Source organism: Argentina silus (assembly GCF_951799395.1).
Source record: "Argentina silus genome assembly, chromosome: X".
In the NCBI taxonomy this organism is placed as follows: Eukaryota; Metazoa; Chordata; class Actinopteri; order Argentiniformes; family Argentinidae; genus Argentina; species Argentina silus.
Genome location: NC_139653.1, coordinates 22385024 through 22411510, shown reverse-complemented (window position 1 = coordinate 22411510; position 26487 = coordinate 22385024). Strand labels below are relative to the sequence as shown.

The 26487-nt window shown below is 41.0% G+C and overlaps 1 protein-coding gene across 1 annotated transcript in view; it reads left to right on the top strand.

Moving 5' to 3' along the window:
* Positions 1-26424, top strand: part of mipepa (mitochondrial intermediate peptidase a) — a 31652-nt gene extending 5228 nt beyond the window's left edge. Inside the window, exons 11-19 of the mRNA XM_083695709.1 lie at positions 298-451; positions 606-683; positions 964-1171; positions 1644-1753; positions 1954-2028; positions 2468-2584; positions 13883-14004; positions 14710-14783; positions 25232-26424. Coding sequence (XP_083551835.1) covers positions 298-451; positions 606-683; positions 964-1171; positions 1644-1753; positions 1954-2028; positions 2468-2584; positions 13883-14004; positions 14710-14783; positions 25232-25332 — 1039 coding nt within the window. The 3' untranslated portion in view covers positions 25333-26424. The remainder of the gene's footprint in view (positions 1-297; positions 452-605; positions 684-963; positions 1172-1643; positions 1754-1953; positions 2029-2467; positions 2585-13882; positions 14005-14709; positions 14784-25231) is intronic.
* The last annotated feature ends 63 nt before the right edge of the window (positions 26425-26487 follow it).

Below are 26487 nucleotides of genomic sequence, written 5' to 3'. Positions count from 1 at the left end.
CAGGAGCCTTGCAGTTCAAGTCGGGCTTCCCCAGTCTTTCTAGTTTCTTGAAGTCACAGACAGCGCAGACAATTCCAAAGAGTTAGCCTGACATTTATTAAATAGAGCATCAAGTGGTTTTGGGCTGTAAATCTATGAAAATGTATGATTTGCGTTTGAAGACACTTAACTTTGCTAATAGCCCCTTTAGCCTTTGCAGGAGATTCCTGTATGAGCACAGTTGGTCATTTTGTACAACAGGGATTAAGCTTTTTCTCTCATGTCAGACAGCTGACTTTTTGTTCGCTTTGGTTGCAGGTACAACATTGAGCCCACTCTGTACAGCCCCTACTTCTCCCTAGGGGCTTGTATGGAGGGCCTGAACAACCTCTTCAGTCAGCTCTATGGGGTCTCTCTAATGTCCGAACATCCAAGTGCAGGAGAGGTGTGGAGCGAAGACGTCCGCAAACTCGTAAGACACTCTTTAAATGATGCAAGTGTTCTTCTAGTGTTGATGCTTTGGTATATTTTAGCATGGTTCAATTGTAGTTAGTAGGTGTTTTTATTGTGTTGTGTGTTGTCTATCTCAGATGTTTATTGCTTATTTTGTGCTGTTGTCTCTCAAGGCTGTGGTTCACGAGACAGAGGGGCTGCTAGGATACATCTACTGTGATTTCTTCCACAGGACAAATAAACCTCACCAGGTAGAACACCACACACCCCAACCTCAGCTCTGTACAGTACCTAGAGTTGCTTAAATTCTGTGCACGTCTAGTAGCTTCTGAAAATGAAATGACATGGTTCAAACTGCACCACACTGCTTTTCTCTGCTGGCAATGTGACACTGTATTTCAGTCTGACATTATATCTGACATTATTAGTCAGAGAGGTATTGTATCAGTTCTGGCAAGTAACAGAACACCTCAGTGAGTGTGTCTCTCTCTCTCCCTCTCTCTCCCCCGCCACCCCTCCACCCCTACTTAGGACTGCCACTTCACCATCCGGGGAGGGCGGCAGTGCCAGGAGAGTGGACAGTACCAACTTCCCGTAGTGGTGCTGATGCTGAGCCTACCCAATCCCTACAAGAGCGCACCCACCCTGCTGACACCAGGCATGATGGAGAACCTATTCCACGAGATGGGCCATGCCATGCACTCCATGCTGGGCCGCACACGCTACCAACACGTCACAGGTAAATCACACGACTACTAACAGGTTCATAGTTCAGCCACACCCATACTCTACCAACAAGTTCACAGGTTAGCCATACACAGTGGGCTTACTAAAGGCATTTAGAAGTTGGTATATGTAATGTAAAGTCATTAGAATGGAAGCTCTCTGAAACCTAGATGTCAGAGAGTTCAGGATAATGATGGCTAGTTTGTTACCAAATCTAATAACTTACAATGACATGCATAGATGCTGTGGTGAAGGGTGTTTTATGCATTTGTCATGGTGTGAAGGCTTACAAAAAAAGGGCAGTTAAATCCTATTTAGAAGAATAACATTAGATGAGAAAGTTACAAACCCACACAGAATATAATTTGAGGGACACATCTCGGCAGGTAATTCAAGATTCTTCAACATGTCAATTTCATGGGGAGAGGTATTCACTTACATATAATATATCTAGAAACTTGAGACTGTGCCTTTGTTTTCCACAGGAACCAGATGTGCCACTGACTTTGCAGAGGTTCCCTCTATCCTGATGGAGTACTTTGCCACCGACTATCGTGTTATGAGCCAATTTGCCCGTCACTATCAAACAGGACAGGTGCACAATATCACCAATTTCTCACCAATTTCACTGTATTTATTACCCAAAGGCAATACTGTTTTTTTAAAGACAAGACAGTGATATGGTTGAACAGTTTTGCAGAGATATCAATGAATGGCAATCGTATGAGGATAAACTGAGAAGAAAAAGATGTTACAGTATGCCACATGAATTGTTTCTTTTTAATGTCTTTTCAGCATTTGCCTCAGACTATGGTGGCTCGTCTGTGTGAGTCTAAGAAGGTGTGTGGGGCTGCAGACACTCAACTACAGGTAAATCCTTCCTCACATATAATCATTACTGATCAGGATTTTAATAAGAATTTTTGTGTTGTATTTTTTATATATTAGTTCAATACACCACGTGTCTGTCATCGCTTCTGGGAAAAAAGTCAGCCTGCTCTCCAAAACTGTAATATAATTTACGATTACTGGCACGCCAGCAAACACTGTTATCCGCTAATCTTTATAGTTGTTTTCACAAGGTATCTATATTGTTACCACTGCTTTAAAAACTCACTTAAGCACAATAGGCATAAGGGTCCTGTAAGTGCTTTGAGTGAGTGATTGATGGAAGATAAGTGTAGTGACTTACCAGACATCAACCTTGTGAAGCAGCAGAAAACTCCTTGACTCAAGTGGGATAGTTTTTTAACGTTTTTACGGTTCTATGAAACTGCATGAATGATTCAGCATGATTTTCTGTGCACAGGTTTTCTATGCGGTTTTGGATCAGATTTACCACGGGAAACCCCAAAACCGATCAACGACTGATATCTTGATGGACATGCAGCAGAAATTCTATGGCCTGCCCTACACACCCAACACGGTGATTGCCTCTGTCAAAATCTGTATTTTTACTTGTGGCTTTTACTGAGTTGGTGGTCTATAGAACTTAGATTATGAGCTCAATTACAGCCTTTAAAGTTAATGAATGTTTGGGGAACAACATTCTTTGCCTAATCCCCTAACTTTACCACACTGTCTGCCTTCTCCCATGCAACAGAGGGACAAAAACAGCTCAGATCTGAGAGAGTTATTTTGTAGCTTTTCTTCTTTCTCCCCCTCTGTGGTTTTATATCTCTTACCCTAGCGCAGCACCGTTTAAGAGATTAAAGCTTTTTTGCAGGCCCTGCTAAAATAACAAAGCGGAGGTATACTTTGAATGTGCACTCCCTGGGGGAAATATTTGAAACTCTTCTTTCTGTGGTCCTTTAATGAAGAAAAAAAAAAAGTATTTTTTGCTCTCTTGCAGCTGTGGGAGAGGGGATGAGGCCAGAAGGGAATAGAGAACCTAAAACACAGACATAATTTAGCCAGGAATGGTTCTCATAAGGCATTTACCCTGGGCTATAATTATGTGGACCATCAGCACTCAGTACTATATTCCCCTCATCTTTAATTTCTCCGGCCACAGTTGCTTTACCCATACTAATGTCCTATTTCCAGTTTTATCCAACCATGTACCTCTCAGGGGAGTACGGTTAATGTTATATACTTTCCTTCCTGTCTCAGTAATTTTTCTTCAACTATAAAACCATACTTATACTCAAGATTGTTTTACCCCAATTACAGATGTTACCACAGTAGGATAGTTTTCCTTCTTTTGCCCCCTGAAAGAAATCCTAATGCGCTGATAAAGTGGACTGTCACTGGAGAACCCCAAACAAACGTTCAATGCAGAACTGACATGAAAATTGGCTGCTAAATGTAGTCCCACCATAATATAATTTAATATTCTACATTATTTCGCTTCCAATATAATCCCAGAAACAGAGACAGTGTGTAAAACTGCATGGGTTAGAAGATTTATTTTATTTTCGGTTTCCAACTATATTAGCAGCACACGTTTTGAATATCAAATACAAATATTTTATCACATTCAACAATCTAGCTAAAATAGCTGTATTTACAGTATCATATGGAATTTCAGTACACGCTTGCTCTGTTTGTCTCCATATTTTTGTTGTCATGGTATTCTTTGACTGCATCACAATCACTTTAGCAGCGTATTGTGTTGTTTAGCTCTTAAGGATCAGTCATGGGATTTGAACAAGTGAAACAGTTTGTTTATTTTCTGCTGTAAGGGCCCATATTATTTTACTCTCCCTGTACTCACAAAAAAGTAGTGAAGCAAACCTTCTACAGTAAACTGAACATTTGAATGGCTGATAGGTTACAGAGAGACTCAAATGATAAACACTGGGGTGATTGTGACGGTGTATGGTTTAATGGACCAGGGGTATCAATCCTTACTGGAGAGATAGGATCAGCTGTTGAGTACAGTATGTAAACCCTTGGGCTGACGATAATATTTGGAAAAAGGCGAAGCATGACATTCCACTGGCTATGTTGATGATTCTTATCTGTATCTGTTCTTAGAGGCAGTCAATTCTAGTTCCTCTCATGCATAGTGTCTAATATGCATACCCCTGCACATGTAGGCTACTCCTTACCTCCGTAAGGTGTGATGTTGCTCTTTAGCACCTTGAACAAAAGCCCACCAGCCAGGTCCATTAAGAAAAAAGTATTTTTATCTAAAACTGAGGGGAATAGTGAAGGCCTTCACTGACTTTGCTTGCCATTGTGTGTGATGATCAAAGTGATATTTTAACTGAGCTATGACCCACTCACACTGTCTAAAAAGGTTTACATTTAGCCTAAAATTCGATGTCAAGCAGGGGGATCAGAAAATGTGGAGCATCAAATTATTCTTGTTGAGTATTGTGATTAGTTGGAGTGTGCAGTCCATCTTTATTGTACAGCCATCCTTTTAGGCATACTTACTTTTGAATTGGTAGTTTATAGAAATCAGTAAACAGCACATATAGCTAACAAATATATGTGACCCCTTGTTACTGTAATTTCAGTCACTACTGTTGTATACAAAACAGTTGCACTAGGGACTGTATGGGATAGGACCGGGAGGTAAGTTTGGACGCATGCAGCCACAAAGTCTGAAGTAGCTACAAGTGGCACCACCTTATAACACTTTTATAAAGGTTATACATTATGAAATTCAACTATACGCTACATGAACTGATAGCATTTTAAACCCTGATCATCGTGACGACAGCGAGGGACGTGAGTGTGTGTGCGTTTGTGTGTGCAGTTTCTAAATGACATCAGCTTTATCCTCCAGCCCGATAAATGCTCATTGCTAGCTACTACTGTGTGACTGAAGACTGACATTCACAACACTGCCAGGCTGCTAGTGCCGTGCTGGAGGAAGATGAGCTGTATACAGTGCCTTCGGAAAGTATTCAGACCCCTTCACTTTTTCCACATTTTGTTGTGTTATAGACTCAGTTTAAAATGGATTTGCCATCAATCCACACACAATACCCCAGAATGGCAAAGCAAAAACATGTTTTTTTTTTAAATTTCAGTACATTTATTAAAATTGAAATACAGACATACCTCATGTACCTAAGTATTCAGACCCTTTGCCATGACACTCTTAAAATTAACTAAAATGCAAAAATGTCATCAAATCACTCAATAAGTTAAATTGAGTCCATCTTAATGCAAGGATAATAGTTCATGTAATTTTGGAATTAATATCTTTATTTTTATAGGGTCTCTGATTTGCTTAGGAATCAATTACACACTACCATCCCCAGAATAGAGAGACGGCCATCCGCAGAATACATCACCAGCTGAACTACAGAGGCTTAACTGCTAGGTGCAAACCAGTAGTTATCATCAAAAAGGACAGTCAAGTTAGAGTTTGCTAAAAAGTACCTAAAAAGCTTGCAGAGATCTGGAAAAAGATATTGTTAGATATCTACCTAGGTAAGGCTAATATTATCATGTACCAGAGTGATTGCAAGTGGAAAGTTTGGAGAAAAAAATTATCTACCCAAGATTTATAGCATACCACCTCATCTGTGAAACATGGTGTTATGGATTCCGCATGTATAGCTGCCACTAGAACTGGCTAACATGTCCTAATTGATGATGTAACTGTTGATGGCAGCAGCAGAATGTAATCTGTGGTGTACAGAAACAGTGTCTGCTTGAATATAAGCGAATGCCACAAAATTAATTGGATGGCGCTTCATCATACAGTAAGACAATGACCCCAAACATACTGCCATAGCAACTAGAGAGTTTTTTGCCAAAAAGTTCTTGAATGCCAAGTCAATCTTCAAATTTAATTCCAATTTAACATGCATTTCATTTCCTGATAATAAGGTTTTCGGCTAAAATACCTCAAAACAAACAACAACATGAAGATGGCTGCAGTACAGGCCTTGCAGATCATTAACAGAGAAGATACTAAATGGGTCACAGACAAGCAGGTATAACATGCAAATGATTGCCGACCAAATACTAAACATGACTGCTTAATTGGGACATTTCAGTTTTGGTGCCCTGAAATATGTACACAAATACCTTCAAATAATTGTTTGATTTCAAATCCAAACTTTGGAGTATAGAGCCAAAAGAAGAAAAAATGCTTTACTGTCCCATTACTTATGAAGAGCACTGTATATGATCATACAGTGCCGTTTCTGTGCCACCATAACTCCTCAATGTAAAGATGGCTCTAGGCATCCAGATCCTAGCGAGGTGAAAGTGAATTTAGACCAGGTGACTCTAAATCTATGTTACTGCCGGGCTGGTGAACTGAACTCTCTCCTCCTTACTTGTGCTTGGTTTCCCAATGTTTTTGTTTCCTGAGTTACTGCCTCTCTCAGGAGTAGTGTTTACCCTTATTAATGTCATTAGGTCCCAGATGGGACTTGTCATGAGGACGGTTTTGAGTTTAAGCCTATTTTACATTGAGGATCATCCGCCCAGCCCCAGACCTAAAACTTTTCTTTTCTTTTTTCTTTTCTTTTTTATGTTTATAAGCTCTCCCCTCTTAAACACCTCACACTTGGTGCTCTAGGCTAGCCTAGCAAAAACAAACTTTACTGTAACTTACAAATATGTTTAAAGTGCACAGTCAGGGATAAAATACTGTGATAAGTCCAGAATTCCATCCTTTCTACAAAAACAAATATGGTTATTCATTATGTTGATTGTTTTTATTTATTTATTTTGTTTTTATTTATTTATTTTGAATGTATTAAGTTATGTGAGTTCCTTATTCACTGGAATCTCAGCAATGCTCTGATACAATACTTACGTACCTTTGCTTATGTGCTTCATAAGCAATCGGTGTGTGGACTGTGGTGACAGTGTTATTTTTGTTTTTTGACTGAATAATTGCATGTTTGCCTACTGAATTTCCCTGGAGTACCAAAACCCCTGATCATAGAGTAGGTTATCTTTATATATGAAGTGGGACCCTTTAGACAACAAGAGTAAATTGAAAAGTGCACACTTTGCCATTTAGGAATTTCCATGTTTTGTTCCTTAAAGGTTTAGGGTTATACAGTTACATCTAAGTCTGTTTTCTACTTAATCATAGGCCAATTTAAAGGTACATGTCTAAACAGACAAGAATGACCTGACATTTAACAAGAACAAACATCAATAGATAAAAAAATGCTCTGATAAGGACTCCCTGTTTATCTAACGATACAGAATGCTTTGGGGGGGAGATGATGACAGAAAAATGTCTATGCTTGTTTTTTCCCTCAGCAGCCTTTTATGAGCAACAGATAAGCCTTCAAACCTGAATTGGCTATGCACCACATACAGAAACAAACTAATTAGTGGGCTTGCTTCAGCAAATCCAACTATTGTTCTTCAACCTACTTATTATATTCTATCATGCTACCTATGCCCTTCTGACATACTATCTATCTAACTTTATCTCAGCATCATTCTTTCACCAGTCACCATCAGTGTAGCCCAATCAGTGTAGCCCAATAATGAATTGTATTGATCTATCCATACCTCCCCTCTCATCTATCCATTCTCTCTTTCATCTGTCCATTCAATCATCCATCGAAACATCTTTAAACCTTTTCCAGTACAAAAATGAGACTTTGCAAGCCCACAAAGTTTCCTCTGGAACTTATTTTTCTAGTTGTTGTTATTATTATTAGGTGGGCTTGCTTCAGCAATCAAATCAAACTTCACGTGCAGAGAGGTCTAACTTGAGTTGCTTACATTTATATTTTTCAAACTCACTGTACTTTTTAAACTATTCAGCTTTTTGTAACTCAAAAACTCTTTTAATATGGTGGAATGTTGATTTAGGCCAACATATTTAGAGCCCCGTTGTTACTGCAACTGCTATGGAACTTCACAACTCTTGAGAGACCTGCCGAACACATTCTTAGAATGATTACACAACAATGCACTCTCTTGGTTACCAGTTCTACACCACTGAAACCACTCTCAACCACTTAACAACCAACTCTACCACTCTCAACCACTCAACCAACCAACCCATACCACTGAACTACCCCAAGCTCATCCTATCTATCTATGACCTTCTAGCATATTATCTATCTAACCTTCTATCTTTCTAACTTTATCTCTGTCAAACCTTTCAACAACCTAGCATCATCCTTTCTTCCTTTCACCAAATTGTTTTTGATCTTTCTATACCTCCACTCTGTCATCCATTCACCCTATGTTTCATCTATCCATTCATTCATCCATCCAATCAACCAACCAACCAACCAACTAATCTATCTCACTTTCTTTCAACTGCCCAGAAAATCTTCATCAACCCTGTTAAAAAGCTTTCTGATACCTATTTAACGTTTTAAACTAGTACACTTTTTGTAACTCCAAAAACTCTCATACGGTTAACCAACCAACTCAATCATTCTCAACCACTCCACCAACCACTCTACCAACTCAACTGAAGTACCTCTGGTTCATCCTATCTATCTATCTATCTATCTATCTATCTATCTATCTATCTATAAATAAAGATATTAATCCCAAAATTACATGAACTATTATTCTTGCATTAAGATGGACTCAATTCAACTTCAAAGTCAAATCAAAGTGGCTTTAATGTCAATTCTTCACATGTCAAGACATACAAAGGAATCGAGAGGACGTTTCTCACTCTCCCACGGTGAGACAGATAAAGTGCCCAGGCACAACAGATAAGACAAGACATACTAAAAGTAAAACATTCAATAAAAATAATTTAAACAGTGCAAAAAGAACAGTCAGTAAAGACAGTAAATAGCAGCCAAATACTGTGTATTCTGTGTACAAATAATAGTGCAATAGTAGATTATAACAATAGAATAGTAGATTGTCCAGAGTCCGTAGTGTTTTTAGGGGGGGGGGGGGGGGGTTCAGCTTCCTGACAGCCTGGAGGATGTGGCTGGGGGGAATGAGGGGAGAGAATTTAGCTTCCTGACAGCTTGGGGTATGAAGCTTTTCGTGAGTCTGGTGGTGTGGGCACGGAGGCTCCTATACCTTCTTCCAGAAGGCAGGAGGTTGAACAGACTGTGTGCGGGGTGGCTTGCGTCGCTCACAATCGAGGTAGCTTTTCGGGCACCAATGATCTTGCCAGCTGTGTTCACTATGCGTTGCAGTGCTTTCCTGCTGTGTTCGGTGCAGCTACCGCCCCACACAGTGATGCAGCTGGACAGGATGCTTTTAATGGTGCCTCGGTAGAATGTTGTCAGGATTGGTGTGGGAGCTTTCGCTTGCTTCAGCTTGCGGAGGAAGTAGAGGCGCCGCTGGGCTGTCTTCGCCAGTGATGCAGTGTTGGTGGTCCAGGAGAGGTCCTCGCTGATGTGCACCCCCAGGAATTTGGTGCTGCTCACTCTCTCCACAGCAGCACCATCGATGGTCAGTGGTGTGTGTTCGGTGTGGCCTCTCCGGAGGTCGACCACAATCTCCTTAGTTTTGCTGACATTCAGCAGGAGGTTGTTGTCTCTGCACCACGTGGTCAGAAGGTTGACCTCCTTCTTGTAGTCGGTCTCGTCGTTCTTGGACTTATTGAGTGATTTGGTGATGACATTTTTGCATTTTAGCTAATTTTAATAGTGTCATGGCAAAGGGTCTGAATACTTATGTACATGAGGTATTTCTGTATTTCAATTTTAATAAATTTACTACGTTTCTAAAATTTCTAAAAACGTATTTTGCGTTGTCATTCTGGGGTATTGAGTTTGGATTGATGGCAAATTCTTTTAATTTAATCCATTTTAAATTGAGTCTATAACGCAACAAAATGTGGAAAAAGTGAAGGGGTCTGAATACTTTACAAAGGCACTGTATCTATCTATTTAACATTCTATCCATCCATCCAACCAACCAAAGCATCTCTAACTTTATCTGCTACCATAATAAAACTATCTCACTTTCTTTTAACTACCCAGCAAATCTATCTATATATTGAAACATCTCTTAACCTTTTCCACTACCAAAATAAGACTTTGCAAGCCCACAAAGTTTCTTCTGGAACTCCTTTTTCTAGTTCTTATTATTCCAATTCTTCTGATTTTTCAGCATGCTGCTCCTCCTACACCAATCCAACTTTAAAACATGCCGATATGTCTAACTTGAGTTGCTTACCTTTATATTTTTCAAACTCATTATACTTTTTAAACTATTCAGCTTTTTGTAACTCATTAACTCCTATCTTTTAACATGGTTTAATGTTGATTTATACCAACATTCGGAGAGTCCCATTGTTTCTTCAACTGCTATGGAACTTTCAGAACTCTTGAATAAAAACAACAGGATAGTTGCAGAACACATTCTTAAGAGTGATTACATAACACTACATTCTTTTGGCTACCAGTCCTACCCCACTGAAACCACTCTCAACCCCTTAACCAACCAACTCTACCACTCAACCAACCAACCCTCAACCCTCTCCACTGAACTACCCCAGGCTCATCCTATCTATCTATCCATCTATCTAACCATCTAACCGTCTACTTTCCAACCATATATCTATCTAACCTTTCAGCATCCTCTAACCAGTCACTGCAGTTTCACCCAGTATAACCTATACTGATTAACCTCTTAATTATTGATCTATCTATACCTCTCCTCTCTCATCTATCCATCCTCTCTTTCATCTGTCCATTCATCCATCCAACCAACAAACCAACCAACCAACCATCCATCCATCCATCCAACCCAAACCATCTTTAACTTTAACTGCTATCATAATACCTGTCATCTATCTATCTATCTATCTATCTATCTATCTATCTATCTATCTATCTATCTATCTATCTATCTATCTATCTATCTATCTATCTATCTATCTATCTATCCTTCTCTCATCTATATATCTTTCCCTTGTCTATCTAACTTCATCTGTATCTATCTACAGTATATATCTATTGATCTATCTAACCTTCTCTCATCTATCATCTGTCAGTTCATCCATCCAACAAACCAACAGACAAATCAACCACTCCTCCATCCATCTAACCAACTAAACCATCTTTAGCTTTATCCGCTACCATAATATGATTATTTCACTTTCTTTCAACTACCCAGAAAATCTATATCTATAGTCCAAACCATCTTTGAACTTTTTCTACTACCAAAATAAGACTTTGCAAGCCCACAAAGTTTCTTCTGGAACTTATTTTTCTAGTTTTTTAAATCTATTCACACCAATCCAACTTTAAAACATGGCGAGAGGTCAAACTTGCGTTGCTATGTCATTTGGTTTTGATGCCTATTAAACATTTGAAACTATACAAACTTGAAAGTGCTTTTTAAGATGGAGGTCTATGTAAACCAAAAGATGGAATCTTTGTACCACTGCTGCTCTTACACATGTTAAGCTATTCACAGGACGAAAGGACGAAAACTCCAGTCAACTCTGATAAAATCTTTCTGATACCTATTCAACTTTTTAAACTATTAAGCTTTTTGTAATTCAAAAACCTCAACATGGTGGAATTTTGATTTAGGCCAGCATTCTGAGAGCCACCAGTGTTACTGCAACTGCCATGGAAATTTCAGTACTATTGAATAAAAACAACAGGAGACCTGCAGAACACATTTTTAGAATGCACTGTCCTGGCAACCAGTTATACCCCAATATAACCACCCTACACTCCAGTCACTCCACTGACCTACCATAGGCTCATACAGTTGTGGTCAGAAGTTTACATACACTTGTAAAGAACATGTATGTCATGGCAGTCTTGAGTTTCCAATCATTTCTATAACTCTTATTTTTCTGTGATGGATTGATTGGAGCACATACTTCTTTGTCACAAAAAACATTCATAAAGTTTGGTTCTTTTATCAATTTATTATGGGTCTTTTGAAGATGTGACAAAATCTGCTGGGTCAAAAATATACATACAGCACCTTGAATTATCAATTTTGGTGATGTAGAAAGTTGTGTCAATTAAATTTGCCTTGTGGCATGGCCTCTTAACTTCTTATGAGTGATTATGATTGACTACAGCTGGTGACTTATTTCAGCCCAGTTAAATAGGGCTCGTTTGATACACTCATTACACTCTACAATGGGAAAGTCTAAGGAGCTCAGCATGGATCTGAAAAAGCGCATCATTGACTTGAACAAGTCAGGAAAGTCACTTGAAGCCATTTCAAAGCAGCTACAGGTCCCACAATCAACTGTGCAAACAATTGTTTGTAAGTATAAAATGCATGGCACAGTTGTGTCACTGCCACGATCAGGAAGAAAACGCAAGCTATCACCTGCTGCTGAGAGAAAATTGGTCAGGATGGTCAAGAGTCAACCAAGAACCACCAAAAAGCAGGTCTGCCATGAATTAGAAGCTGCTGGAACACAGGTGTCAGTGTCCACAGTCAAGCGTGTTTTACATCACCATGGGCTGAGAGGCTGCCGTGCAAGAAGGAAGCCGTTGCTCCAGAAGCGGCACCTTAAGGCTTGACTGAAGTTTGCTGCTGATAACATGGACAAAGAAAAGGCCTTCTGGAGGAAAGTTCTGTGGTCAGATGAAACAAAAATTTTGCTATTTGGCCACAATGACCAGAAATATGTTTGGAGGAGAGAAGGTGAGGCCTTTCACCCCAAGAACATCATACCTACCGTCAAGCATGGTGGTGGTAGTATTATGCTCTGGGCCTGTTTTGCTGCCAGTGGAACTGGTGCTTTACAGAAAGTAAATGGAATAATGAAGAAGGAGGATTACCTCCAAATTCTTCAGGAAAACATACAATTATCAACCTGAAGGTTGGGTCTTGGACGTAGTTGGGTGTTCCAACAGAACAATGACCCCAAGAATAGAATTAAGGTCTTAGAATGGCCTTCACAAAGTCCTGACTTAAACCCCATTGAGAACATGTGGTGTGTGCTGAAGAAACAAGTCCGTGTCAGAAAGCCAACGAATTTAGTTGAACTGCACCGATTCTGTCAAGAGGAGTGGTCAAAGATTCAACCAGAAGTTTGCCAGAAGTCTAATTGAGGTGAAAATGGCCAAGGGACATTTAACCAAATATTAGCATTGCTGTATGTATATTTTTGACCCAGCAGATTTTGTCACATTTTCAGAAGACCCATAATAAATTCATAAAAGAACTAAACTTCATAAATGTTTTTTGTGACAAAGAAGTATGTGCTCCAATCAATCCATCACAGAAAAATAAGAGTTGTAGAAATGATTGGAAACTAAAGACTGCCATGACATACATGTTCTTTACAAGTGTATGTAAACTTCTGACCACAACTGTAAATAGATATTTTATCTATTAATTCATCCATCCAACCAATGCCAACATTCTGAGACCCCCATTGTTACTGCAACTGCCATGGAACTTTCAGAACTGTTGTATAAAAACAACAGGAGACCTGCAGAACACATTCTTAGAATGTTTTCGGAGCTGAAACCAACAAACCAACCAATCAACCAAACCATTATTAACTTCATCCGCTACCATAATAAGACTCTCACTTTCTTTCAACTACCCAGCAAATCTATCTATATATCATCCAAACCATCTTTAAACCTTTTCTACTACCAAAATAAGACTTTGCAAGCCTACAGAGTTTCTTCTGGAACTTCTTTTTCTAGTTAAGTGTTTCATTTGGTCATCTTTTCAAAGGGAAATAATTAAACTAATGTTGTTTTTTTTGGGGAGGGGGGTTGGGGCATGTGAGAGCCAATGTTCGTCCATCAGTGGTGGTCCTTTTTAAGGAAAAATCAAGATGGAAACAGTGAAACCTGTTGATGGGTGGATTCATTTGGTAAAGATTGTGAAATTATTTGTTTTTCATCTGCAGGCGTGGCAGCTGAGATTCAGCCATCTGATTGGCTATGGGGCCAAGTACTACTCATATCTCATGTCCCGAGCTGTGGCCTCCATGGTTTGGAAACAGTGCTTTGTTCAAGATCCTTTTAACAGGTGAGAGTAATTCAGTTTGTCCTCTTAGATCCCTACCCATTAGGACTAAGTCACAATATTATGGTTTGTCAGCACCACTGAATTTAATTAACCTGTAGGCCTACATACAGTAACTTATACACTGAGGTAGTGGTATTTTTACCACTGGGATGTCCCTGGGAGAAAATTGTTGCATGTGTTGAATTACACATAGTAAACTTTAGCTGCATGTATTGATAGTATGTCTATTGTTATTGTTGAAAGCAACATTTGACTAAAAGCTATAAACGTATTTGCATTTTCAAGACTAAGGCAAGTGCTCTGTGACAGGCAGGTTTCCCTGGGTAGTTTTAAGTCTGTTCACCCTGACATTGAGCATGACATTAATATGAAATCCACACCAGCCTGGCAGGTGTCTAAGACACCACCATCCACACTACCAGCCCTGCTTTGCAGCTCTTGGACTTAGCAAAAACTTTCTTTGGAGACCCCCCCCCCACACACACACAATTCTTGCCTCGCAGCAGTCTCTCTCCCCTCTTTTCTCTCCTTTCCCCTCTGATGTTGTTTTAGTTCCACCTGCAGTTGTTGGATCGCTATTTCCTGTCATCGGGGCAATGAGGGGAAGAGCTCAGACTTGGCCCAGGGTGGGGAAGAGGAGCTGGTGAAGGAGAATGCAGGTGGTTGTAATCTTCTCTCTGTATCTTCTCTCTTCTCCTTTGGCAGGGACATGGGAGAGCGCTACCGCAGGGAGATGCTGGCACATGGGGGTGGGAAGGAGCCCATGTTGATGGTGGAAGGTAAGCTATGGTCATGTGATCTCATTTGTAACCACTGGTCGTCACCCACTACTGTGAGACAGATCATGTACAGTAATTGGCCTTTGAACCTTTTTAAACTGTCCAAATCTCATAGTATCCACACGATTAGGAAAGAGGGTGTCAGACAAATTCTGTAGCATTTATTGGTAGATCACAGTCAAAGGTAATTTTGCTCACCAATTTACATACAGAATTTTATCAAGAAATGAATTTAGCAATCTAAAAGCATTCATAAAGCTACTGGATTATGAAGTGTGTGATGGTGTATTGATTCATTTTGTGAAGTATGACTATGAATTCTAACTATATTTCTAACTCAAGGAAAACAATTGTTATTACTCAAAAATTATTATTACATAATGTCGAAATTGCTTTGGCATCCTAGATAGCCAGGAGGTTGCATTTTCTAGAATCTAGTGGGTTTTTTAGCAGGCCTTCTCATTTAAACTGTTTTATCATGTCCTTTGTGGAAGTTTTTCTCTATATTGTGGTAAGCTACCCTGCAAGCAAAAGCCAGTGCTCACCAACATATGCAAGTACACTCCTGAAGAGAAAGAAAGTAAGAAGAAAATACACTGACATTTAGTTGATACCATGATAGTTTCAACCTGTTACTACTAATGATAGTTATTGAACATTGTTATTTAAGATGATAATAATAATAATAATAATAATAATAATAATATATTGAATTTGTGTAGCACTGTCTCATGGACTCAAAGCACTTTACATGTCTAAAATATGAAAATAAAAATATAGGAGGACAGTCACAGAGAACATACATAACATACAGCCCTATACATTAAAAGCAGTACAGGTGGGTTTTTAGCAAGGTCTTAAAAGAGTCAACACTGTCAGCAGCTTTGACATTGTGAGGGAGAGCATTCCACAGGCGAGGAGCAGCATATGAGGAAGCTTTGTCACCCATAGTTCAGAGTCTGGTTCTGGGTGAGGAGGCCAGAGTCAGCAGAGTGGAGGTAGCGGGTGGAGCAGTATGGCATGAGGAGCTCGGAGAGATAGGCTGGGGCAGAGCCATGTAGGGCCTTGTAAGTCAGGAGCAGGACTTTAAAGTCAATCCTTTGATGAACAGGTAGCTTGGGGGTGGATGTTAGGAGACAGGAAGCAGAGTTTTGTACATGTAGTTTTTTGAGCAGGTGGGAGGGGAGGCTGAGGAGCAGGGCATTGCAATAGTCCAAACATGAGGAGATGAATGCATGCATGAGTATCAGAAAAGGAGAGAAATGGGCGGATCCAGGAAATGTTTCTGAGGTGAAAGGACAGCTGTCGTGTTTTATTGATGTGGGTCTCAACTGAGAGGTTTTGTGTCAAGGAGGACTCCTTGGTTTTTGGCATGTGTGGAGGCTGTGACCTGTCACATCGTCAATGGTAAGGCAGAAGTTATTGACATTGTTGATGTGTGATTTTGAACCAATGATGACAACCTCTGTTTTATCAAAGTTGAGTTTTAAAAAGCTGCTGTGCATCCAGGTTTTTGTACTTTGTAGGCAACGGTTGAGTGTGTTCAGTGCAGGTGAGGTGTCAGGCTTGGTGTGGATGTAGATTTGGATGTTGTCTGCGTAGAGGTGGTAGCTGAGACCATGGCTACGGATAATGTGGCCAAGGGGGAGCATGTAGATACATAACAGCAGGGGGCCCAAGACAGAGCCTTGTGGGACACCATGGAGACCAGTGGATAGGGCTGACTGAACACTGTTGATGGTGACAAACTGTTGTCGGTTGGTGGGGTATGATTCGAACCAGGCTGGAGAGACCAGCAAGGCTCTCAAGCCGTTTCAGCAGGATGGTATGATTGACTGTGGTGAAGGCTGTGACCAGAGTGGTGGGCATGGGATCAAGTTGGCAGGAGGTGGAGTGCATGCTAGAAATGACTTTGATGACAGTAGGTTTGTTAGCCTGGTTGAATGCTGTCAGTAGGCAATCCATTGATACAGGCAGAGGGGGGGGGGGGGGGGGTTCATACATTTGGGCATGGGCAACTAATCCAGACTTTTTGTGGTGCCACTCCAGATGCTGGCTGGCCATCTTTAAAGAGCGCAGTGCTTCGGTGTTCCAGGGGGCGGTGTGCTTGAATAAGACTACCCTGGTCTTCAGAGGGACCAGCTCATTCAGGATTCTGTTGAGAAAGCCATTGTACAGTGAGATTGCATCCTCAAGTGAGCTGGGTAGAGGGGATGGGAGGGATTGTAGGACCATAGAAATCAGGCTGCGGAATCTCATGGTGCACTTGATGGCGGGGGGGGGGAGTGAGCTTCAAGTCCATAGTGATTATTTTGTGGTCAGAGAGACCCAAGTCGGCACCAGTCAGATTGTTGACATAGAGGCCATTTTGAACACACCAGCTCAAGAGTATAACCACGGTTATGGGTGGCAAAGTCAATAAGTTGGTTAAAGGGCACATAACTCTTTAGCCAGATTACAGGTGTCAGAGTCCACATGGATGTTAAAGTCTCCAAATTACAATACGACAGGGCAGAGAGGGCTGAGAGAGGTGACACGGTCTGGAAATGTGAGGAACATGAGGTTAGGTTCGGGAGGATGATAGATGAAGAGAATCAGCACTGGTCGGTGGGAAAAAGTTTCACTGCCAGGTACTCAAATGATGTTGGGTTGAAGATAGTATTCGTTGGGCCATGTCTCAGTTAGGCACATCAGATCAATGTTGTTGTCACAAATATATTAGTGTAAGCGCCTTGCTGTGACTTCTTGTTGTAACTAGAAAGAAAGAGCCAGCAGTAGTCCACTAGAGTCTGTTCATAATTCCTTCACTCAGGTATTCACACCTGCTGCTGTTGTGGATAGTCTGGTCTGTGGTAGGGGCCTCATAATGGAGGATGTTTAGCTCTCTAGCATGCTTCACTGGGTTTCTTATGTTTAGTTTACAGGGGCTGTGTCATTTCATAGACATAGCCCCTCGTCTGGTGGTAAGTCCTAGGTAGCAATTAGCTATACAATCACCCAGACACTGTCTGTGGTAGTCGCCCCCCTAGCCAAGGTCATCTGCCTGACTTCACCTCCTATGTCAGGTCCTGTCGTTTCATTAGCAGCTCCTGTTTGGATCCTTATGAGTTGCTTTGCTCAAAGCCGCTACCTTCCTCCAGCCTTCACTGTGGCATGCTGGGACATGAAAACAGAAGGCAGTGCAATGTGGGCTCAAAGGGGAGCGTAATATCAGGTGACGATGGGTACAGTAAATCTCTCCCGCAGGGTCACTCCATTTGATTGTCCTGACAATTGTGCCAGCCTATGAAATTACAACCGCCACAGCTCTCTGTTATTAGATCTGCTGCTCAGTTAACTGTTGTTAACTTATTAACTGCTGGGATTCTCTTGTATGGTCCTCTATAACAGTCTATTTTGCCTCTCTAGCAGTTTTTGTCCTGTATCATATTGTTGATAGCCATATGTCTGGAGACTTGCTTAACCTTGGGTTTTTATGGGAGAGCACCGTTGTCTCGAGATTGATTGGTCGAGGCTCCCAGTGTCACGTAGCAATAACGCAATCTGTTGTAAGACAATGGGGAGAGCACATCTATTGTTTTTGGCATTTTGATAACTGTCCTCAGGATTAACCATATCATCATTACCATCTAAGTTACAGTCATAAAGATGTAGATTATGAGTGTCTAAAACCCTGATCTGAACCAGTTTTAAATGGAAGTTCTTAGCAACTAATGTTGAGTAATAAACGTGTGAATCGTGATTGGATAAAACACTGGGAGCTTTGAGTCCTGTGTCTGTACAGCTCCATCGGAATTACCTTTTGAAAAACACCAACACTTTTAGTGAACCCAATTCCTTCTAAGACCCTACCCGGTGAACAGGTCTAATGTTCTCCTCCTGTCCCCTCTGGTTTGGGCCAGTAGGGCAGTGGGGGAACCAGAGCAGGCCTACAGAGCGTACTTGGAGGCCGGCATCTTTATCTGAGTTACTCCCTGTCTGCGTCTGGACGTTTCCCAGGCATCCGGTGCTCTAAAGTAGCCCCAGGATTAAATGGCAGCAGAGAGTGAAAGGTGATCGACTGACTGGCCTGCTGACTGAAACCCTCTGTTCCTGGGCCCAGACCGCCAGCCCTGCCACAGAGAGGGCTTTCATGGGCCCGCTAGTTCCCATAGCCCCACTGCCCACCACGGATCAGGAGGTGCCCGGGGGACAATGGAGCTACCTAGGCACTGGAGCAGGTCCCAGGACCCAGACAGCTCTTTGTCATAAGTCAGCTTGGCCCAGTTGGCTCAATCAGGGTTAGGTATAATGACCCTGTTCTGAATTTAATAAACCTCATGAGTCTGACTGGCTCTGTTACTCCTTTGTCTTCTTGAGGTTTTATCAGAGCTCTCTGAAGTAGGAATCCTCTTTACGGTGGAGGTTTTGATTTAAAGTCAAAATCCTTTTTGCATTGAATATCTTGGGGGATGGTGCCATTTCCTGTATATTGGAATATAGAGTTCTACATTTATTATGGCCTGCCAGTATGCTGTGGTGGAGTGTAAATGTACACTCACCGGCCACTTTATTAGGTACATCTGTTCAACTGCTCCTTAACGCAAATATCTAATCAGCCAATCACATGCCAGCAACTCAATTAAGCATGTAGACATGGTCAAGACGACCTGCTGAAGTTCAAACCGAGCATCAGAATGGGGAAGAAAGGTGATTTAAGTGACTTTGAACGTGGCATGGTTGTTGGTGCCAGACGGGCTGGTCTGAGTATTTCAGAAACTGCTGATCTACTGGGATTTTCACGCACAACCATCTCTAGGGTTTACAGAGAATGCTCAGAAAAAGAGAAAATATCCAGTGAGCAGCAGTTCTCTGGGCGAAAACGCCTTGTTGATGCCAGAGGTCAGAGGAGAATGGCCAGACTGGTTCGAGATGATAGAAAGGCAACAGTAACTCAAATAACCACTCGTTACAACCAAGGTATGCAGAAGACCATCTCTGAACGCACAACACGTCGAACCTTGAAGCAGATGGGCTACAGCAGCAGAAGACCACACAGGGTGCCACTCCTGTCAGCTAAGAACAGGAAACTGAGGCTACAAATTCGCACAGGCTCACCAAAATTGGGCAATAGAAAATTGGGAAGACGTTGCCTGGTCTGATGAGTCTCGATTTCTGCTGCGACATTCAGATGGTAGGGTCAGAATTTGGCGTAAACAACATGAAAGCATGGATCCATCCTGTCTCGTATGAACGGTTCAGCCTGGTGGTGGTGGTGTAATGGTGTGGGGGATATTTTCTTGGCATACTTTGGGCCCCTTAGTACCAATTGAGCATTGTTTAAACATCACAGCCTACCTGAGTATTGTTGCTGACCATGTCCATCCCTTTATGACCACAGTGTACCCATCTTCTGATGGCTACTTCCAGCAGGATAACGCGCCATGTCACAAAGCTCACATCATCTCAAACTGGTTTCTTGAACATGACAATGAGTTCACTGTACTCCAATGGCCTCCACAGTCACCAGATCTCAATCCAATAGAGCACCTTTGGGATGTGCTGGAATGGGAGGTTCGCATCATAGATGTGCAGCCGACAAATCTGCAGCAACTGCATGATGCTATCATGTCAATATGGACCAAAATCTCTGAGGAATGTTTCCAGCACCTTGTTGAATCTATGCCACAAAGAATTAAGGCAGTTCTGAAAGCAAAAGGGGGTCCAACCTGGTACTAGCAAGGTGTACCTAATAAAGTGGCCGGTGAGTGTATGTATACCAAGTTGTAAGTTCAGTGAAGGCTCTAGATTTATTTGCCACCTCAAACAAGAAGCACTAGTCCCGACTGCTTCTTCCAATGCCTTTTTTGTCTTTCTAAAATGTTTTTTTTTTCAAAAAAGGCAGGCTTCCTTAACTTCAAAGCCATAATTATAGAGGCAGTGAGAAGATAGTTTGCCTTCAGGTTAGAAAGAGGTAATTGCTTACACACCTTGACATGTTTCAAATGGTTTTGAGCAAAAACTAAAGTGCTGGAGAAACTAGATCTGTTTTGAAGTGTGTGATTATGTGTATGAGTGTTACTCAACCCTGTAATGGTCAAAGTGCTTGTTGTGCTCTTCAGTATATTGTAAGCATTTTATGCATTCCGAATAATGATATAGACAGATAATACTTACCAACATAAGCTGCAGTGAGAAAATGTGCATTGCAAAAAAGCATAGTATTTGTGTTTTTACCATTGTCTTCACAAACTCTTCAAATTATATGCAACACTGCCTGTGTCTGCTCCTAATCCCCTGCAGTCAGGGCTAAGGAAACCTCAAGGTGTGGCCGCCCCAGCAGATAAAACAGCAGCCCTCTGGAAGTGGGATTAATAGCTGATCTACAGATGTGCTGCTGGCTGCCACTTTAATGCAGCTCTACTGAGCTCATATTCCCAGGGTCTTCATTACACTGATCTCAGAGCTGTTGGCCAGCCACATACGCCATCATTTAACGGATACACATCTCCCACCACCCTCTCTAAGTAAATAAATAGTCTACTGAATAGGCTCATTTGCTTTAGAAATGGATGTCAGGCAAAATAATTTCAAGTTAGGTATACATTTATTTATATAACATACTCTTTTTTCTTTTCTTTTTACTTTTACAAATTTGTAGGTACAGTAGTGGCATCAATAAGTATTCACCTCCCTGGACTTTTTCCACATTTTATTGTGTTACAACCTGACTTTAAAATAGATGTAATTTATTGTTGTTGTCACTGCACAAAATACCCCATAATATCAAAGTGAAAAATATTTTTCTAAAAATGTTGACTAATTAATAATCATAATAAAAAAGCTGTCTTGAGTCAAATATTCACCCCCTTTGCTGTGACACTTCTAAAATTAGCTTAAATGCGATCATTTTCACCCATTTTCAGGGGCTCAAATGTAATTGGACAAATTAACATAATCATAAATAAAATGTTCATTTTTAATATTTTGTCGAGAATCCTTTGCAGGCAATGACTGCCTGAAGTCTGGAACCCATGGACATCACCAAATGCTGGGTTTGCTCCTTTGTGATGCTTTGCCAGGCCTTTACTGCAACTGTCTTCAGTTGTTGTCTGTTCGTGGGTCTTGCTGCCTTTAGTTTTGTCTTCAGCAAGTGAAATGCATGCTCGATCGGGTTGAGATCAGGTGATTGACTCGGCCATTGCAGAATATTCCACTTCTTTGCCTTAAAAAACTCCTGGGTTGCTTTCGCAGTATGTTTTGGGTCATTGTCCAACTGAACTGTGAAGCGCCGTCCAATCAACTTTGCTGAATCTGAGCAGACAGTATATCCCTAAACACTTCAGAATTCATCCAGCTGCTTCTGTCTTCTATCACATCACCAATAAACACTAGTGACCCAGTGTCATTGGAAGCCATGCATGCCCATGCCATCACACTGCCTCCACCGTGTTTTACAGATGATGTGGTATGCTTCGGATCATGAGCAGTTCCAAGCCTTAACCATACTTTTTTCTTCCCTTCATTCTGGTACAGGTTGATCTTAGTTTCATCTGTCCAAAGAATGCTGTTCCAGAACAGGGCTGGCTTTTTTAGATGTTTTTTGGCAAAGTCTAATCTGGCCTTTCTATTTTTTAGGCTTATGAATGGTTTGCACCTTGTGGTGAACCCTCTGTATTTGCTCTTGTGAAGTCTTCTCTTTATCGTAGACTTGGATAATGATATGCCTACCTCCTGGAGTGTTCTTCACTTGGCTGGATGTTGTGAAGGAGTTTTTCTTTACCATGTGAAGGATCCTGCGATCATCCACCACTGTTGTCTTCCGTGGATGTCCAGGCCTTTTTGTGTTGCCGAGCTCACCAGTGCATTATTTTTTTCTCAGAATGTACCAAACTGTTGATTTGGCCACTCCTAATGTTGCCGCTATGTCTCTGATGGATTTTTTTGGTTTTGCAGCCTAAGGATGGCCTGTTTCACTTGCATTGAGAGCTCCTTTGACCGCATGTTGTGCGTTCACAGCAACAGCTTCGAAATGCAAATGCCACACTTGGAATCAACTCAGACATTTTACCTGCTTAATTGATAAAGAAATAACAAAGGAATAGCCCACACCTGTCCATGAAACAGCTTTTGAGTCAATTGTCCAATTACTTTTGTTCCCTTGAAAAAGAGGGGGCTACATATAAAAGAGCTGTAATTCCTAAACCTGAAGCTGAGAGTCTGCACTTTAAGCCCATATTCACTATATAACTGTAACTTGAATATGTTTTGGTAAACAGCTAAAATAACAAACATTGTGTCAAAGTCCAAATATATATGGACCTAACTGTACCTGCAGTTAGCAGCTTGAAGGGAGATTATTAATTAGATCAGTGACAACTTGTTTGAACGTGGCCTAATAACATGTTTACCTAACCTTATTGAGTGTTGAATCGCGTGTTTGTGTCTTACAATCTACAGCCCCACCCTAAGTGGTAATTTTGTTTTGGAGACTTTTTTACTTACTCTTTTGGCCAACTTTGATTGTTTATTGGGCAACTTTGGCAAACATAAGGATATTGATAATGACACATAATGGGCCTAGCATTATTTCTTAAAGAGTGAATGGAGAATGCCAACAGGCAAGATGACTCATGACAGATTCCTTATTCTAGTGTTATTTACACACTATGCAGGAGCAAAGCATAGTTTACATGCCTATCCAGAGTTCGGCTGGGGATTTTCTCTCTCTTGTAAACAAGATTCATTCTACTGTTATGGTTGTATTTACGTCTTTCCTTTGCCAATATATTCTAACAGTTTTATTAGGCCTGTTTGTTTTTTTGGAATGCCTTATTATAGCACTATCCAGTATTACTCAATAGGCTATATAATACCCTACAGTACTAAGAAATCATCCACAAATTAGTATTTTGGCTCCAGCTCTCCTTTATTTGATAATGATTGGATTTCCACATGCATTTTTATAATAGCCTACTTCTCAATGGAATAAGATTGTACGCAATAGGAGAGCCTCTCAGATCAGATATTATAACTGGTGTTATGGCTGTCACGTTATCTCCACATTCCTGTGAAACTCTCCCAGTGAGGATTGTCATTGTTTAACCTTTTCTCCCTCAGAGGAGTGTATTTCAGGTGGTGACAACCTTTGCTGTCTTCTAATCTAGAGGAGCTGGGCCGTTTACCTTGCGGCTCCCTTCATGTTGAGAGCCAGTCTATGGTCATGTAGATTAGTCTAACACGCTAACCTGCAGAAGGCTCCAGGCCCACTGCAAATCCCCCTGTGGAGAAGAGTCAGGAAATTGCTGTCTAGTGATGCTATAGACAGCCTGTGGATCCAGTTCAGTAACTACACTGCACTGAGATCTATGGTTAGGTACAGTGTATGTATTCACCATTCCCTGTCAACCAATTTAAGTTGGGCCATGAATAGCTGGTAGATGTTTAGACTACTAAGGTTCAACATCAAAATATTGCAATATTGTCTGCCCTTTACCATCATATTTCTTTGGAGGAACAAGGTTATGAATAGTTGATTTATGGCTTAATACTGAATATCTAGAGTAGTCGCTGTGGCAGGGTGATTCATAGGGTTTTCTATTAGAAAAAAGGTCATCCTATGCCATTAGCAGCTAGTTTTAAACCACTATCATCAAAAGGCACCTCTTTCATGTGGGTTTCGTATTACCTTGAGGTTGAGAGGCCTTGTGGCTGTGGTGTGGTTGGGACCCCTATCTGTTATTAGGTCGGGCTGGCCAAGGTAAAGCCTACCCTGCAATAGCCCAGGGGCAGGGTGTGACTGGTGAAGAAAGAGGAAGACAAGCCCTGGTTTCTTTCTCATGCACCACTCTAGTGTTCACTGAAGGCCAGGCCAAGCCAAGGCTCAGTTTCTACCTGCTAAGCCAGCTTTAGAAGTGGAAAGTCTCAGGTATTGTGTGTGTGTGTGTGTGGAGAGGGGGGGGGGCTGTGATATGCTTCTGTGTCTGTTGGAGGTGACCCATGCAGGAAAGAGGGGGAGGGAAGAGTGCCTATTTACATTGGCAGCTACACAAGGGGAAATGAACTGACTTCAAAGCAAGAGTGCAGCGGAATTGTAAAACTAGTGTGCTCTCGGTACATGAGCTACCAGACAAGACTCTCATAACACAGACTGAGATGCGGCTTGTTAGCAGCATAGTCTATAGCAGGTCAGCTACAAGTTGTGTACAGGCTCCCTGCCCCTCAAAATATCCCTGTAATGCCTGAACTCAAACATTGTGGAAAGAATTAGTGAGAGATATTTGAATTGTAGAATTGTCAATACTCGTTTTGATGATAATGATCATAATAAACTGACAATTCTGCTTTTGTATCCTCACTCAAAAAGATGACCAAGTTGTGGGAGGACTTTACTTTTACTTTACAGTGATGCCATATTAACCTTTTTGTACAGCAGGGTGCTTATCTTCATCCATGTTTGTATCACACAGGGATGCTGCAGTGGCGGCCCACCATTGAGGACTTTGTGGAGGCACTGGTATCTGAGCTGAACCCGGACTTTGAGACCTTCATCATGGACTCTGAGGGCTGATTGGCTGGACCTCCTGTGTATACCATCTTCAGATTTTAGCAGTCACAATTTAAGCAGCCCCATCATGTTCTAGGTTCATGTTCAGAAAAAGCAATAATAATAACTTACTGATTACTTTTCAAATGGCCCATACTAATTGTAGCCTGATGGCTAATCAATGTAGACAAATACTGTATTAAATATCTTCTTTTTACCGTATATTGATGCTCAGTGAGTCAAGTCGCTGCTCCCTTACACTTTTTTCCAGGAATATGTATAGTATTGTAACGTACATATTGTTTTTATACACTTTTTGTATACTATATAAATAGTATTTTACTATATAATAGTATTTAGGGTCAACCATGATGCCATGTAGTTCATGAAAGTCTGTGCATGTACTGTATGTAACATGCTGCCTTTCACTTATTTTTTTTGTCATTGATGCAAATTCATTATGGAAAGTAAACATTACATTGTAATCCTACAATTAAGAATGTTCATTGTATAAGTCCTTGAACAGAAGTTGTCTTTCATTTGTAAAAAGTTGCCCACCAGGGAATGGAAAATACATAATTTTACAACAATTCCTCAGCTTTAAATATAATTTTCAGCAAAAGTATCAGCAAATTGTTGTTATTTCCTGTTCAGATCAGTGGGGAAAAATACAAAATCTGTTCTTCCTGTCATTTTATCAGTGTTTTGACTCTAAGGCAAATAGCCTCCCTCTGTTTTGTCTAAGGGTTTGTCTGCGAGAGAGGAAGGAGGTAGCGGGGGGTTAGCGGCTGAGAAGGATCTGGTGACTCTAGGTGTTGTGAATTAGCGATTTAAGGGATTTCTGATAATTTACCCTGAGCACGATCCAGTCCGTGACGACTAAATCAAGTATTACCAGATGTTGCATCTGTTTCAACAGATTCACCTGGTAATTATCAGGGACTGAGGCTGCAGCTGCTCCCCAAACAATGTCCTTACTTGCCTAGCATGGATATGAGACCTGGGGCAGCACTGAGGTGGGACTTCACATGGTTATTGAAGCTGTGAATATGCCATCAAAGGGAGCGAGCTGGGTAGCTGTAACTACATGCATATCCCAGAGAGCCATGAATAAAATCTGCCATATGAAATTACTATTGACTCTTGTAATTACTTATCTGCCTTATTTTGATCCATATC